Genomic DNA, 15619 nt, shown 5'->3' on the forward strand with positions numbered 1-15619 from the left:
CCAGTCATGACAGCATTGAAAACACTTTTTTTTTTTTTCCTCACAATGGAGGCAACCCAGCTGTAATTCTGACTACTGGTAGCTATCTGCTCATCTCTCCATCTAACTTCTGAAGGATTTTCAATACTGAAGTTTAAAGGTGCTTTATTGCTATCGAAAACAGTGCAGTTACCAGTGGAAATGGATCCTGTCCCTGAGATGGCACACCTCCCCCGTCCGCTCTGCAGCGGGCTGGGCTGGGCTTGTGTCCTTCTCTGCATGTACAGGTCTGCCAGAAAGCTAATGTTATCCATTACAGATTTGGATTAACTTGTTGGTGTCAAGCAGTTAATTTATATTAAAAAATGTTAATGCGTATCTGTTGAAAGCAGGTTTTAAAAGAAATGGAGGAAAAGGAAAACTACCTTTGAGTTTTCCAGACAGTACCGTTTCTAATCATAACAGAGAAATGCTTTGAGCTGGGAGGCTTGAACCCAAATGTAGGTATTGCAACAACCAATACAGGTTTCATAGAACTTGCATTTGCATTTAGTTGCAGTCTAAATAGTCTGATAAATCCTCATTGATTCTGTTAAAACCCTTTCTTTGGTAGACAATAGCTTGGATTAAGGCTTGATTGCAATTCTGGTGTGCGTTTGGTTTTGAATTGCCGCCTTTGTTTTTAATATTTTCAGTACAGGAAAAGAAGAAAGTTCAGGAAGTGGAATTATAATGTCCTAATAGCTTTGCTATCCAAATGGGATTATTATCTTTATTGGCTCTGGCTATCTTGAGTGACATAACCCTTGTTCCTGGTTATTTGGTCCTTGAAATGAAAAATATTTGGCAAATCCGTAGTGAATACCGTGTTGCAAAGATATATATCGACAAACGTATATTTAGTAAAACTTGTATCTGTAACTGTCTTTTTGTGCGTGACTCTTTTAACCCAGGTTAGTTGCAGGCTGTTGCTGTTACAGTACAGGAAGATTAGGCTGTAATTTGAGTGAGACAGATTGCTCCACTGTGTGGTACGTAAAATCCAGAGTGTCAGAATGCTGGCAAGTGAAGGAAAAGTCATTTAAAAGAACAGGATGGATTTTAAATAAAGTCCAGTTTTAGGTAAAAGGTCAAGCTCTAGTTCCTTTTTTTATTTGTAGCAGTTCATCCGTATACAGTACTGTGCATTTTGTATGTGTAAGGTAATCTCATTTTTTAATCTACTATAACTGTCCTTTTGATTCTTGAAAATCCTGTTGGGTATTTTGCATTCCAGTATCGATCCCTGTCTGTCTGACCGCTTCAGCTGGGTAATCATTTTTCTTGTTTATCCCTAATCCTTTTAATATTTCCTTCCTGCCACTGTATAACAGTACAGTATGCCTATTGTTTGCAATGTGTTTCAATGACAACTGTAAGACTGTACAGTAGAAGTGGCTGTATTTTAGCCCAGGTTTCACAAAACTGGTTCACAATGAAACAAAAACGCAAAGCTGAATAACACGTCTTCAAAGCATGGATGCTGACCTTAGTGCCTCACTTTGCTTAGTCATACAAATGTTTGTTTTTATGAACCATATTCTATTTTGAACTGCTCTGAAAAATGAAATACAAAGCTAGCTGTTTCAAAATGCTTCTTATTCTGTATTCTTCTTAGGGACCTAACAGAAAAAATAAATTTTATTCTCTGTGTATATACATATGTATATATATGCCCATATGTATATGTATATCCATATGTGTACATATTAAAAACTTGTTTTTAAAGGAGCAGCTGTAGAACAGTTTAAGTATCTCAGCAGAAGCATTCGGACCCGAGTATCCGATAGTTCTCCTCAGCCCTTTCCTTGAATGAAAACATTCTGTCTTCATTTCTATGGTGACTGAGTAAAGGCATCTCTGGTCACAGGAAGTTTTGACAAAATATTTAAAATCCCTCCCTGAAAAGATTTCCGGAAAAGTATGGATCTGTTTCGTTTCACCTGAAGAATGAGGAGAAGACCCTCCCACCCTCGTTGGGGCTTTTCTTCTCCATTTCTCCCACACTAGGTTGTACCTTAAGATCCTTTCGCTCTGCTAACCAGTGCTTTAACTCTTCTGCTTTTCTCATTAACTAAACTTGGCATATACTTTCTCTGCGTGTCAAAGCAGAGCATGCAAACATAATGAAGGAAAAAAATTTGATACAGTGGTGAAAGCAAAGTTTTTAATTCTTCTTCAGGAACCATTTTTATTTCCAGACTACTTTGGTACTAGCCAAGATGGGGGGAGGGGAGGTGTATGTTTGGTTGGGTTTTGGTAAAACTACTGTACTTTAACAATACAAACAAAAATCCCCTGAGACCTAGACTTCCTATATTTAGTGACCATCTTAATAAAAACACCTCTAACTAGCGGCCACTTTGAGTATTGTATAAACTTTTCGGGAAGGTAAAGAAGTTACCTTCTCTCAGAGAAAGCATTGGTTGTAACATAAAGACTTTAGTACCTTGCCATTATACCTCCACTTCCTCATAACAACTTTGTAAGGTCATGGGAGACGTAATTTTAAAAATACCTAGCAGCTTTTGATATGGAGAAATTTTGTGAAAGTTCTAGCTTTACAGCCGTTGCTTTATGACAGTCTCTTTCTAATGTTCATGGCAAAAAAAAAAAAACCCCACAAACAAAAAAAACCACCAAAAACCAAATCCACATCTTGATTTCTTCTTTTTATTCTGTCCTTTGAAGATTGCTCTCCTCCCCCTCGTACACTTCATAAGAAATACACTGTGGTTGCAGTGAAAGGTCAGTTTGAATGTTGTTATGCCTTGACTTCTGAGATGCTACAACTTTCCTGTGTGCTTCTGAGATTAAAATCAGATAAAAATGAGAAATGTTTTTGAAACATCCTGACTTTTTAAATGAATGATCCCTGTTTTAATACTAAAGCACATGGCACATTGTAACTTACTCAGTTGTTATTGTTCAGTTACACATTGTAACTTAGGTCGTTCAATTATTCTTGGTAATTGTAGGGCATCCTCTATCATGTGCTTAGTAATGGCAGGTTCTTTTTGCAGGCCAATTGCAAAGTAACAGCAAGTAAGCCTGAACCTTCAGACCTACAGAAAGTAAAGTTTTGTCTTGAAATGCAAATCTGTGCAAATCTGGTACCTGTAGTAATTTATACCTAGAAATAGCACTGCCATTGGTAAACTGAATAATTTTATATTAGATGGTCTGTAAGGTTGCCTTCTAGAGTAGATAGGAAGTTTGTTTTCAAGGATGGGAGGCTTATTTTGAATCTATCAAAATGTCAGTTTTCCTGTTTGGATTGTGTTCAATTTAAAAATGTTATCTTTCCAGATAGATTTCTGAACTTCTTGAGAAGATTGACTGGCTCAGAAGAGATAGTTTGTAAAAGCTTGATTGATCCAGACTCTTCCTTTATCTCTGTAGAGATTCTTTGTTGGCTTAGGCTGGTGAGATGTCAGAGATACCAGAACGCATCCAGCTTCGGTGGTATTTGATGAAAGGCTATAAAGAGAACATGTCCCACAGAGAAACCTCATCAGCAAACCAACTGATAGTTTCTGTTCTTTGTGTAGTCATTTGAAACGTAGCCTTTTTGAACATAAAGGCAACGTTTGCAGCCAACTAAGTTTTTCTTAGTGGGTTGTAGGTTATCTGTTCAGACTTAATTTATGAGAAGTTTGATGGATGCATCCTTGACAAGTAATTGTTCTTCTTGTTAACGGTTTCTTTTTTGAAAGCGAGACTGAAATGTGCTTAAGTTGTATATGTCTTTTCCATTAACTAACTGATTCTGTGAAAATCAAACAGCAAAAGTGTATACAACTCTTCACTTCATTAAATTAGTGAGTTGTATAAGCAATTTCTTGCCTTGCTAAAACAGTTAACTTATTAAATGAGACCTATCAGCTGCTTCAAGGGTAGAGGTAGAACAATGTTTTACAAAAATATATTTTAATTAGTGTGGTAAGTGTCTGGTTTTGTAATTAAGAGTTTGTACTCAGAACGTCTGCTTTAACAAATACTTTTACTGTCTTTCTACATACAGTTAGGGTTGTATGAAATTGTTCTTGTAAGAGAATCTACATTATGGATTAGGAGAATGAGATGCATGCATATCTTCTTGCCATGTAATCTGTGTGCTAAGATGATTCTTTATTCAGGAATAAGTATCTTATATATTTGTTGTGCTGATTTATTTCATAGTAAGTCACATATATAGTTCTCCTTTTCCTTGAAAATCTGATTTTTTTTTTAGGTTCAATACACTGCTTTGAAAAATGAAGTTCTGTTTCTGGACTCGCATAGTAATTGTTTATATTCTATTTATTACCATAATTAAGATAATAAAATGGAGTTTAAGTCCTGATACCTTGTTTGACTTTTAAGATGTTGATTAGGAAGATCCTGATTTGTGTAATAGACAGTAGCTTAAAACAATATCTGGGATAGGGATCGGTGCTTCATAGTGTATGTGTGTATTTTACAGAGAAGCAGTAGGTTATTGTTGTGAATCTACCTTAGTCTATTGAGAAGCTGCTTTGAAATAGTCCGTTTGGTGTATAAAAGCAAAAATAACACTGGTGAGTGATTTCACAGTTGTTTTCTGTGGAATGCAGCTTGCCATTGCCCTACCTTTCTGTCTTTTGAGGTAGTCTGTTGTTGTATTTTTAATTATTCTGCTCTGACATGTTTTCTTATGTGTTGCTTTTGTAAGAGCTGGAAGTGTTTTTAGTAAAGGAAAAAAAGCTATTAAACGATTCCTCTTGTTTGATGAAATCTTAAATAGCTGTATGTAATGGAATTAAATCAAGAATCCTGCTAAAGCAGTGACACTTCTGGCTATATTAATGTTTGTAATTTATTTTGAGAACAAATTCAATTTTGATGCCTTCTTCGATCAAGTAATGAAAAGGCAAACAAGTTTAGCATAATGAATTGTAGAAATATGTCTCATATACAAACCTTTATCCCTGTAAATAGAGAAGATGGGTATGCTTGCCATTTGCTGAGATAACAAGAAGAAAAACCTTGAAGCTTTTCTTATTGGTTGCTTAAAAGTAATGTCTTTTATTCAGGCTTGGTATCAGAAAGAGGAACTCCTCATCAGCTTTTACTGAACTGCAGTAAAAAGCCCAGAACTCCCACCTTCTTATATTGCATTGAATGCTGGGCTCAGGATGCAGTTACATTAGTGTGGAGCAAGCTGATTAAAGTTTTAACTAAAATATAGTAATGCTACATTGGGAGCTGCTGGATTTTCATGTTTTAGATAAAGATTATTTTCAGAATATGAAGTAGGGAGTCTACAAGAAAACACTTTAAATACTGTCGATCACATATCATTTCAGTGACTTGCTCCTTTCCACAAAAGGAAAACCACATCTAAATCAAGAACCAAATCATGATGTAGTCTGCAGAAAGTTTCTTTACCTGCCCTTGACTCTGCTGTGGGCTAGAGTTAGGGAAGCTGAAGGATAACTGTTGGCTGATCCAGCTTGGGTTAATATATTTGACTTTCCTGTTGCTCAGTTGCATTTGTATACTGGGAAGGAAATGTTCTACCATGTACATAGTTTGAGATTATAATGTGGAAGCACAATATTTGCACAAGTAATAGTAGGGAAGGGGTTTTGTTTATTTTTCAGGACTATGAAGTACAAAAGTAATAGTGATGCTGAATTAAAAATAAAAACTTAAGTTTGATTTCTGAATATCTGCTGGTGTTATGTAATCTGGTATTAAACCTCAAAGCCTTTGCAAGGTGGTGGTTGGTTGTGTTTAAACCATTTCCTCTGAAAGTAATGCTGGTTTTATTTAATAGTAGAGTCCTATTGTATTCTATTACTGTTAACTACATTAAGCATAATACTCTAACATGGAAAAGACTATCAAAGATTATGAAACGCTGAGTGAACATTTCGTGCAAAAATACTGGTCATGGTTCTCTGTTTAAAATTTCTCTCTTCTACTGCTTGTGATGCTGCTTACATGCTGATAGTGACATATCCTTGTTTTCTTCATATTTTTGCTAGGTGATCTTATCAACTCCCAAGAGTAGCCTTTGCATTGGTCTTCAAAATAAATATATCTAGAGTCCTGAATAGTCTGAATCCCAACAGTTTGACGTGCATTTTTGACAAACCTAGCATTTCTGAAAGTTGGTTTAAATTGGTCAAATACAAACAGTCCTTAAGGAAACACTTATCTTGATATAGATAGATGTACGTATGTAAATGCAGTCAAGCAAAAATAGTAGGTAAAATTTTTAAAATACGTATTATACGAAGTGTTTTCACAAGAGAGACTGCATGAGGATGGGATTATCTGTTAGTCATGGAAATCAGAACATCGCTGGATGCATAATGCTAGGACAGATCAAGTAATGAACAGTGAATTTAAGGGTCTATCATGAGCATGAACTTCAAGGGCTACTACTGCACTATTGCTCTATCACTTCTCTGCACAGTTGAACAACATGCAGTGGAAAATGAAAAGATTTTTAAAAGCTAAAATGTCGAGCCTTTTATTATATCCATAAACTAAAGAATATCAATAAAATACTGAAACTAGTACGTTATCTATTATTTATACAACCTTCTGCAGCGAACCTCTGTAACCAGTAATGTTCAGTCTGAACAATGTGTTTAATAAAGCAGATAAGAACCTAAACATAAGCGTAGGTTTAAAAAAAATTGGTCTTACAAATGTTATTTAAAATTCTAAGCAAATTACATATCTAGCCTAGGCTATTTTAAAGATAGATGGAAATAGTGGGGGTTTTAACTGTAAGAAAGGAGTTACGACGCTATCTGATATCGCATTTAAGTTAGTAATCTCTGTTGCTTGTAAGAAAAAGTATAAAGTACTTGTACATGAAGGAAATGTGTAATTATTTTTTGATTCTGATTTGCTAAACTAAAATTTTGTTAAACTGAAATTGAGGCAAATGTTTATATTCATTATTTCCTTTTGCAATTACTAGTGCTAAGACCCAGATTTATATTTTTCTAAGCACTTGTATGTCTAGGCATTATATCCCTCTAAGTTTAAGTGAAACTAAAGCACAGTTAGCAAATCAACCATGTAGACAAGAAATGCTGCTTTGATTTTTCAATATGACCTAGAATTCTGAAGAATATACTAAAATTAAGGTTAAAAATGATCCTCTGGGAAAAAAATATCGCTGTTACTGACATTCAGTGTATGGAAGCAGAATTACACATTTGCTGTGTTGCTTTTAGTTTGAAAAACCCGAACACAATATCCAGTAACTTTAGTAACTCCAAAAATAGTGAGTTGCTAAAATTTTGGAGAAGGTATTCTTGACTTTTTATTAGAGATGCTCATATTTGATACATCTTATTCAGTCATTGAAATTATCACTAGAGATTCATTTTTAAAATGACAGTAGCTTAAACATCAGATCGATAAAGTTAAGTGTTGTTTTTATTTGTTTCTGCTGTTCTGCATCTAACTTTAATGACAACAGGCAAAGTAGTTGATTAATTTTGTAGGCGTAATAGTGATATTTGTAGTAGAAACATCTAGTTTACACACTTGCAAATAACCAAGAAGTGGTACAAACCGTTTACACATTCAGGTCTTGGTTTTCTGTTGTCGTGGGGTTTTTTTCTGGTCAGGCCTGGGAAGGCTCCCTGCGTTTCCTCCAGACACTTAAGTCACCATGTCCTGTTGACCTAAAGATATTGCTCTTCTGAGTGTCTTGAATCCACTTGTTTTTTAACAATGCTCAGGTATATTGAGCAAAGTGAGACCCTCTTGGATACAAGCAAGTTTCTCATTGTTTGCATTACGGAGTAAATCGCTCATGGGAGTGGTCTGATTTTTCCCACTGTGGCTTAGTCATTGGAGCGCATGACACAACATTTTTGCCAGAATTAAGATTTGATTTTTTGAGAATGGGGAATCTTGACTTCTTTTCCAAGTTTTGGAAGAGTGTTACCTAGTTGTCCAAGAACCTTCTTCTCTCTTTGTCTTATCTTAGTGTTTGTGCAGCTTGTCACCCTTCCTACCAACTTGTTGACCTTGCTTCTCAATATTCCTTTTCTTACTGCTATGTGCCTGCAGCCAGTATCTCAAACCTCTAGTGCCTGTAGCCAGTGCTAGTCAAACCTCTTCTCTTTACTATTCAAGCCACTGAAGTACATAGGAACAATACTTCTAATGTGAGCGTTGGGAGTATGTACAGGAAGAATCCTCTTCTGCTAATGTATGGACTCTCCAAATACGTTAGCTGTTGAACTTTTAACCAGTTTTTTGAATATGTGAAATCTCAGTTCAGGTCATTCAGTTTAATAAATCAATCAATTAAAATCAGTTGCTCATAATGGAAAGTCTTAGGAAACTGAAGGCGTAGGTGTACATCGGGGCTGTGCATGATATGACAAGTTGTTTCTTAATGTCATGGCCAAATGTGTAGCTTCACAGCTGTTTTTTTGAGGCTGTGTGGGTTCAGCAGTCACGCACATTGTACAAATTAGGATTTTTGTAAAATATTTCATAACACACCTACCATCTTGCAAATACCGAGATTTTTTTTAAGCATATTCCATAATTTTTGCTAATCAGTTCAGAAGCAGCAGTTTCCTTTTTATTGTTTTGGGGGGATGGAGAAGAAAGGGAGCTTTATCTGAGCTCATCTTTACAGCTGCAGTACAGTGTTTTACTGACATTTATGGCATGCTGATTTTTCTCTCCCTTTCAGAAGAGAAACCAGATTGCTCCAAGGCCCGCTGTGAAGTCCAGTTTTCTCCTCGCTGTCCAGAAGATTCCATCTTGATTGAAGGCTATGCTCCTCCCGGTGAATGCTGTCCACTCCCAAGCCGTTGTGTATGTAATCCTGCAGGCTGCTTGAGGAAGGTTTGCCAACCTGGCTATTTGAATATATTGGTTTCTAAGGCATCGGGAAAGCCAGGGGAATGCTGTGATCTCTATGAATGTAAACCAGGTAAAGGTGGACACGATTTTTTTCGATTTTTCAATTTTTTCTAACTGTCTGACAAGCAGAATAACCTATATAATTGCATCTAATAAAGCCTATATAGCCTCTAAATTTTTCTGATTCTTCTTCAAAATAAAAATGATTATATGTGGGTAGTACCCATTAAAAACAACAAAAAAAGAAAAATATTATGATAAACTTTACTTTCTTTTTTTCTTCAGATATTAATTTAAATTGAGCAGCAAGGCAAAAGTAGCCTAGTGAGAATATTGCATTTCTGTGGATGCTATTAGTGGAAGTTACATACTTTATATACTGTTTAGATTATACAAAGGTTTTTCATAGTGGGAATATATTGTGCATGGACAGGGAATTAAGGTTTCTGTTTTAAGATTTCTCTAGATTACGAAGTGATGACCTTTAAACTGGAGAGCAAAAGGATTCTGGAGGAGCATAGTGAAAGACTTCACAACGTTTTCAGTATTTACCCATTTTCCATTTCATGAGAACACAAATCACCCTTTTGTGTGATTTATTATTCTTGGTGGAGTGGAAGGTGTAATTCAGTCTTCTTTTTGATCCAGGCTTTGGTAAAGATGAATAATAAAAATGAAAGGATGAAAGCAGGCATATAAAATTGTATAATCCCAAATCTTATATGCAAACAGGTTCGAGTATGCTTAAGCTGTGCCTTTCCTATGCTTGTTTAGCACTTTCTTAAATCCTCCACAGAAGAAGATTGTACAGTCTTTGTACCTTCTAGTGCTTCTCCTTGTGTTTTTCCTAATTTCTGATGCAAATCTGCCTGTGTGGAAATCTAAGCAAACTTTTCCATTCTCTGTCTGGAGTAGTTGGTGAACAAGTCTTTATAATAATTTTTGCTCTGGAACATTTTGTGAACCTTAGTTGTCTTTGATCTAGAATTAGCTGTAATTTCTTATGGCATAGTTTCCTTGGACTCCTTCCTTGTTATGTTGCCCCTGTATAAGTTTTCTTAAGTTTATCCACATGTCTTTAAAATGTGGTGTCCAAAAGCAGACTACTATTTTTGGGTGAGTCTTCATCAGCACTAAATACTGTAGAATAATTACTTGGTCTTTCATGCAAAATTCTAAATAAGAGCTGATTCTTTTGCAAGAGTAATATTTAGTTTGTGAAACGCTGTGATCCCAAGATCTTTCTCTAGCGTGACTGCTACTGAACCACTGTATTGGTACATTTTAATTCTTCCTATACATACTTCAAGTATGCCTTTGCTGAATTTTGTCTTAATGGCTTTGGATTATTTCTTTATTTTCAAAATAAAGATGTTAGCTTTGATCATGTCCTCCTGACTGTTGTTTGCATTCCCATCTTGTGGTTTGCAAATAACTCAGTCCAAACTTACCTTTGTAGGTTACTTCTTGAAGGTTGTTTTCAGCTTTTTAGTATTGCAGAATCTTCAAATTGAACATGTGATTATTTATTCCATTGGTGGATTTATGTAACTGTCTGTATGTTCTTTTCTGAAGTAGTTTGCGTTTTTTGTTGTAGGGAGTTAAGAGGTGAAGGTACATGGGGCTGGAAAAATGAAGATGCGTGTTAGGAGGGTAGAAGAGCAGAGGCTTTGAAGAGATTGGGGAAGGAGACTAATGGAATTTAAGGGAAGTGTAGGACTTTGCAATGGGATTTAGAAATTGAGAGGCCAAGGGAAAGCAGAGAGTTCTTCCCTACCTTGGAAGATGATGAAGGTGTGTTTCTTAGGCAGTGACTAAGAGGCTGATGAGTGTAGGTGGGTACTCTTGTGCATCCCCACAGTAATAGGTGATGAAAGATGTAATGGTTAAACTACAGAGTAAGTGGGGCCCTTACTTGTTGCAGTGCCTTGGCTGTAGGGGAAAAAAGGGAGTGCTATTAATACGGAATTATTAGTCACTACATAGCCTGATTTTTGTCAAGTTCAGTGGCTGTCCAAGTTGACTTTTATAGCTTTGGTCTAGATGTTCCTTTCATGTGCCTTTTGACATAGTAAGAAGATCGCAAAGAAAAAACAAGCCAACGCAAGACTGGAAGACAGGGAGAGAAGCAGGTGAATGGTGACAAATCTTAGTAGACTACAAATTACTTACCACAGAAGGCATTTTTTTTAATGGCAAATCTTTGCAAATCTGAGTTTTTTTCAGTTTTTAGAGGAACCTTGTTTTCAAAGAATGTAAACTGGACTTATATAGACAACATAATTTGTACTTCATATATGAAGAAAATTATAGACTAAACAAATAATGAAATTTTTTTTAATGCTTCCTTTCTTGTAGAAAGCTTATGGATTTTATTCTTAAATTTGCAAGTCAGCATGAACCTTGCTGTGTTTTTCCATCTAAACTGTTCCTTCATGTTCACCACTGTCTGTAGTTTTAAATAAATTTCTTTGTTAAGAACAACTTGTTTTATTAGGATTATATATTCAGAGGCTTATAGAATTATAGAGTAATTTAGGTTGGAACACTAGATGACTCTGGAGGTAATCTAGTCCATCCTGCCTTTCCTGCACTGTTTTATACCATTTATTCTCTATGTGTACATACATGTACTACTATATATGTAGTAGCATATAACTGGTTTTATGTATGTATGAACACTATGTGAATTATCTATGTGGATTTGCTGAAATAGTGGTCATAAAGTGAAGTCAGGTAATGCTCCTTACATGGGAGGAGTATTTATTCAGCCCATGGTAAGTCTGGTAATAACCTTGTGTCTTCAGAGTTTGACTTGGTATCCTGAAGAATTGTAGGAAAGAAGAGTTGGGGAGGAACTGAACTAGCAGTGCTCTGTTTTAATGCTTCATTGCTGGAAAAAAAAGGGACAAGGGACAGTATAAGGCCTGGTAGATAAGTGTTCATGCAGAGTTTCTTATGGGGCTGATGTCACTAGTTTTAGTGAATAGTGTCAGCATGCCTATGGAGTTTACATGTTGAATACAGAAAACTGGTTTCCATACTTTGCCACAGTCCTAAACGCTTTAGTTCTGTGAGTGCTGCTACCAGAGGGTTCTTCCTGCCCCTCCATGTCTGCTTAACCAGCCTCCATAGGGTTTTACACCAGCAAGGGCTTTCTGGTGGAAACAAATTGCCAGATGCTGGGAGGACTGCTTCCTATGATAGCAGTGCTGCCTTATGCCAATGTAAAGTGTTTGCGCAATTAAAGCACAAATTGTGTTTATTTCTGTTCTTTAAATAAGATGTCACTGCTCTCCAGTTTACAGTGGCATTTGAGTTTGGAGCCTTCTGCTGAGAGCTGCATATGTTCAAATACTGTGATTGGCAACTGAGTTACTGAAAGGAAAATGGGAAGTGTTTCCTTAACACTAAATGCTAGAATAAAAATAAAATCTTCCATTTTGACATCCACTTCCTCTTTTACCTCTCTTACTTTAGGAATACACTGATTAAAGGCATTGGCATTCAGTTAAAACAAACAGTGAAGAAACTTAGTAGCTTAGCCATACCTGTCTATTAACCTCCAGATTAATTTGTCTTAAATGTTCTTCCCGTTGCTCCACCAAGCATCTCACCACAGTAGTGGTACCTGCTGAGAACAAGTATGTTGCGTCCCTTTTGTTTTGCTGTCGTTGCCAAGATCAGAGGTGAGACAACAGTGGTCTGGTGCCGTAAGCAACCTACTTCGTTCCTACAACCTGTGTATAACTGGCCATTCATGAGCAGTGAATTTACTGAATGAGCACTGAATTTAGTTTTAAGCTAGGAGTTACAGTTTTACAGTTCTTAAAAAGTATTCTCAAAAATGAGGTTGTTTTTTTTAAAGATAGTTTGAAAGAATAGTCTCAAATGGAGCTGCATGATGTGTTAAGAGTAAAAATAAGAATAACCTGAAACAAGATTTGTGGGAGTATATGTGCCTCTTTTGCTAAGAAGCCAAAACAGTATGAGCAATGATGTTTTTAAAATCATGTTTGTTTATTTAAAGATGGAGTTAAAACCTAAGCTAAAAGGTATTTTGCGGAAGTTGTGATAGGAGCTCTAGCTACCACTTCTGAATAAAGAAAGGTAAATAGTTTACTTTGGCAGTTATCCAACAGATGTTTGTTGTACCTTTATTGATAACTTTTTGTTGTTGTTGTATATGGTGAGGTAGAGAGTGTCATCTCTTAGTTTCTGACATCCTTGGGAAAGCATTGGGAAATGTCTGTCGTGCTAGAGAGAACCTCTGTTGAAAAGACTGCTCATTTGTCATTCTAAGAGCAGTCCTTCTGGCAGAGCTTTCATTCGCTCACCTTCTCCAGCACCCTGCATGGCCTGAAAATTACTCTTACTGAAATGGAGGGATTTCTTCTGGTACCAAATCTTGGTTTAAACACAATTGTAAACAGAACGTTATTGTTTAGCTTATTTCTTTGGGGAATTCTGTGCAGTCAGGGCTTGATGGAAAATCTGAGATCAGCAGCAAAATTTAGTAAGTAGCGTATAATGACGCACAGGGAAGTAGCTTGTGCTCTACCCTAGTACAGCTTCGGCGTTGAAAATCGGGTCTGGAATTTTTATAGTCTTGCACTAAGGACAAAAGTCAGCAAAATCAAGTTTTTATACATAATTGAGAGAAATAGAATGATACCTTTTTTTATTCTCTGTTGCTTACAGAAATAGTACATGTGTTGTTTTATTGAATGCTTTGTTAGAAGTTGAGATTGAGAGGACTTAAGAGAGGACATTGGGAAAGGACTGGAGAAAATGAGTGGGGAAGAATTACAGATATGTTTCAAATAGAGCTGGAGAAATGGCTTATAAGTTGACAAAGATGGTGAGGGAGGGGAAAAAAAAATCAGCAAATGCAGGGGTCCATGTTAGGAAATGCCTGTGATAAGGTAGTTAAGGAAGTGATTCAGACAGTGGTACAACTGCATTGAAAAGTCGAGGAACACCATCTGTTCTGGTCGTATTTAATACATTCTGAAGTGTGAAGAAATGTAAAAAGGATGATGCATTGTCATGGAGAGATACTTTCACACTTGCTTTCTCCTTCTCCCAGAGCAGAAAGTGTAACTACCATTGTCAGATATAGTCATGTTGCGTTGCGCTATTCTTGAGGGACCAGTTGAAATGCGTCTGAACTGAAAGCAAAGGGTGTTATGTGATGCTTCTTAGCTGCTGTAGAAGCAGACTGTGTACCCTTGTATTGGACCCTTAGAAACCTGTGACTTCTGGAAAAATATGAAATCTTTCCTGTGCTGAGCCACTGTGTTGCATCAAAGATGCATGCCCTGATCCTGGACCTTTAGATGCATAGGTAGCTATTTAGATCTTGCCCCTGAACTGTACATTCTATTCTTTGAAAAGCCAGCATAATATTAAAGGTGAAACTTAATATACTTGTGTTAACATATTCTAATATAAAGTTATTTTCACCTAGGTATTAACAGGTTCATGATCAGAGACCTTCAGTTTTGTAGTCTACAAAGGAGGTTGCACATTACAGCAGCTATGCCAGGGTCTGCAGCCGTGGTATGGTTTCTGCTACATTCTTGTAGAAAAATTAGTAACTCTCAGATGATACTGTATAAAAATTCAGTGCATGAGAAGGTTGCTGAATTGTTGAGCAAAGGTTGATCAGATGCATGTTCAATGATAGGAAACTGCAACATGTTTATGAGTTCTTGAAAATATATATTTGTCAAACTATATATTTAAAGCTTAAAGTTTCTAGGATAGACAAAAATAATTTTCTTTAGACAGCATTTTGAACTTTTTTAGCTTATAATAAAATATATCATAACAGCTTATAATAAACCTGTTCATTAAAAGTACACTTTGTAATTATTGGAATCAAAGTAAGATGTGAAAACAAAACTAATATTTCAGTGGCAAATGTTTGCAGTCTTATTTTTTTAGGACGATGGTAATCGTCCTAATCTGGGGGACATCTTTTTAAGTAATGAAGAATTCAATTATAGACTGTTCTGTAACGTTACAATATTTTCAGCTTATCTGGAAGTTTGGCTCAATACTTTTTCCATTTTGAGAAACTCATGTAAATCTGAAAGAAGTAGGAACTTTTTTTTTCCTGCTTCAAATATCTTTCATATCTTATCTCTCTTCATCTCTTTTTTGTGAGGAAAGGCTAAGAGAGCTGGGATTGTTCAGCCTGGAGAAGAGAAGGCTCAGGGGGATCTCATCAATGCATATAAATACCTGAAGGAAGGGTGTAAAGACAGAGCCAGGCTCTTTTTGGTGGTGCACAATGGCAGGACCAGAGGCAGTAGGCACAAACTGAAACGACGGAGGTTCCCTCTGAACATCAGGAAACACTTTTTCACTATGAGGGTGACCGAGCGTTGGCATGGGTTGCCCAGAGAGGTGGTGGAGTCTCCATGCTTGGAGATATTCAAAAGCTATCTAGACATGGTCCTGGGAAACCAGATCTATGTAGCCTGACTTGGGAAAGGGGGTTGGACCAGATGACCTCCAGCGGTCCTGTCCAACCTCAGCTGTTCTATGATTAATCTAATAATGTAATAATAAAGATCACCCAGTTTGGAGAGAAGGCTGAGATGGGGTATGAGTGTGGATGATAAAATTCTGTGAGTAGTGGATAAGCTCAGTGCATACCCTTTGTTCACCAAATCCTACTAATCCTTACAAGAATTGGAAGGTGCTCTAGTACTAG

The 15619-nt window shown here is 36.4% G+C and overlaps 1 protein-coding gene across 1 annotated transcript in view; it reads left to right on the forward strand.

Moving 5' to 3' along the window:
* Positions 1–15619, forward strand: part of CRIM1 (cysteine rich transmembrane BMP regulator 1) — a 197970-nt gene that overhangs the window by 79707 nt on the left and 102644 nt on the right. Inside the window, exon 3 of the mRNA XM_075146636.1 lies at positions 8723–8965. Coding sequence (XP_075002737.1) covers positions 8723–8965 — 243 coding nt within the window. The remainder of the gene's footprint in view (positions 1–8722; positions 8966–15619) is intronic.

Source organism: Calonectris borealis, chromosome 3, assembly GCF_964195595.1.
Source record: "Calonectris borealis chromosome 3, bCalBor7.hap1.2, whole genome shotgun sequence".
Classification (NCBI taxonomy): Eukaryota; Metazoa; Chordata; class Aves; order Procellariiformes; family Procellariidae; genus Calonectris; species Calonectris borealis.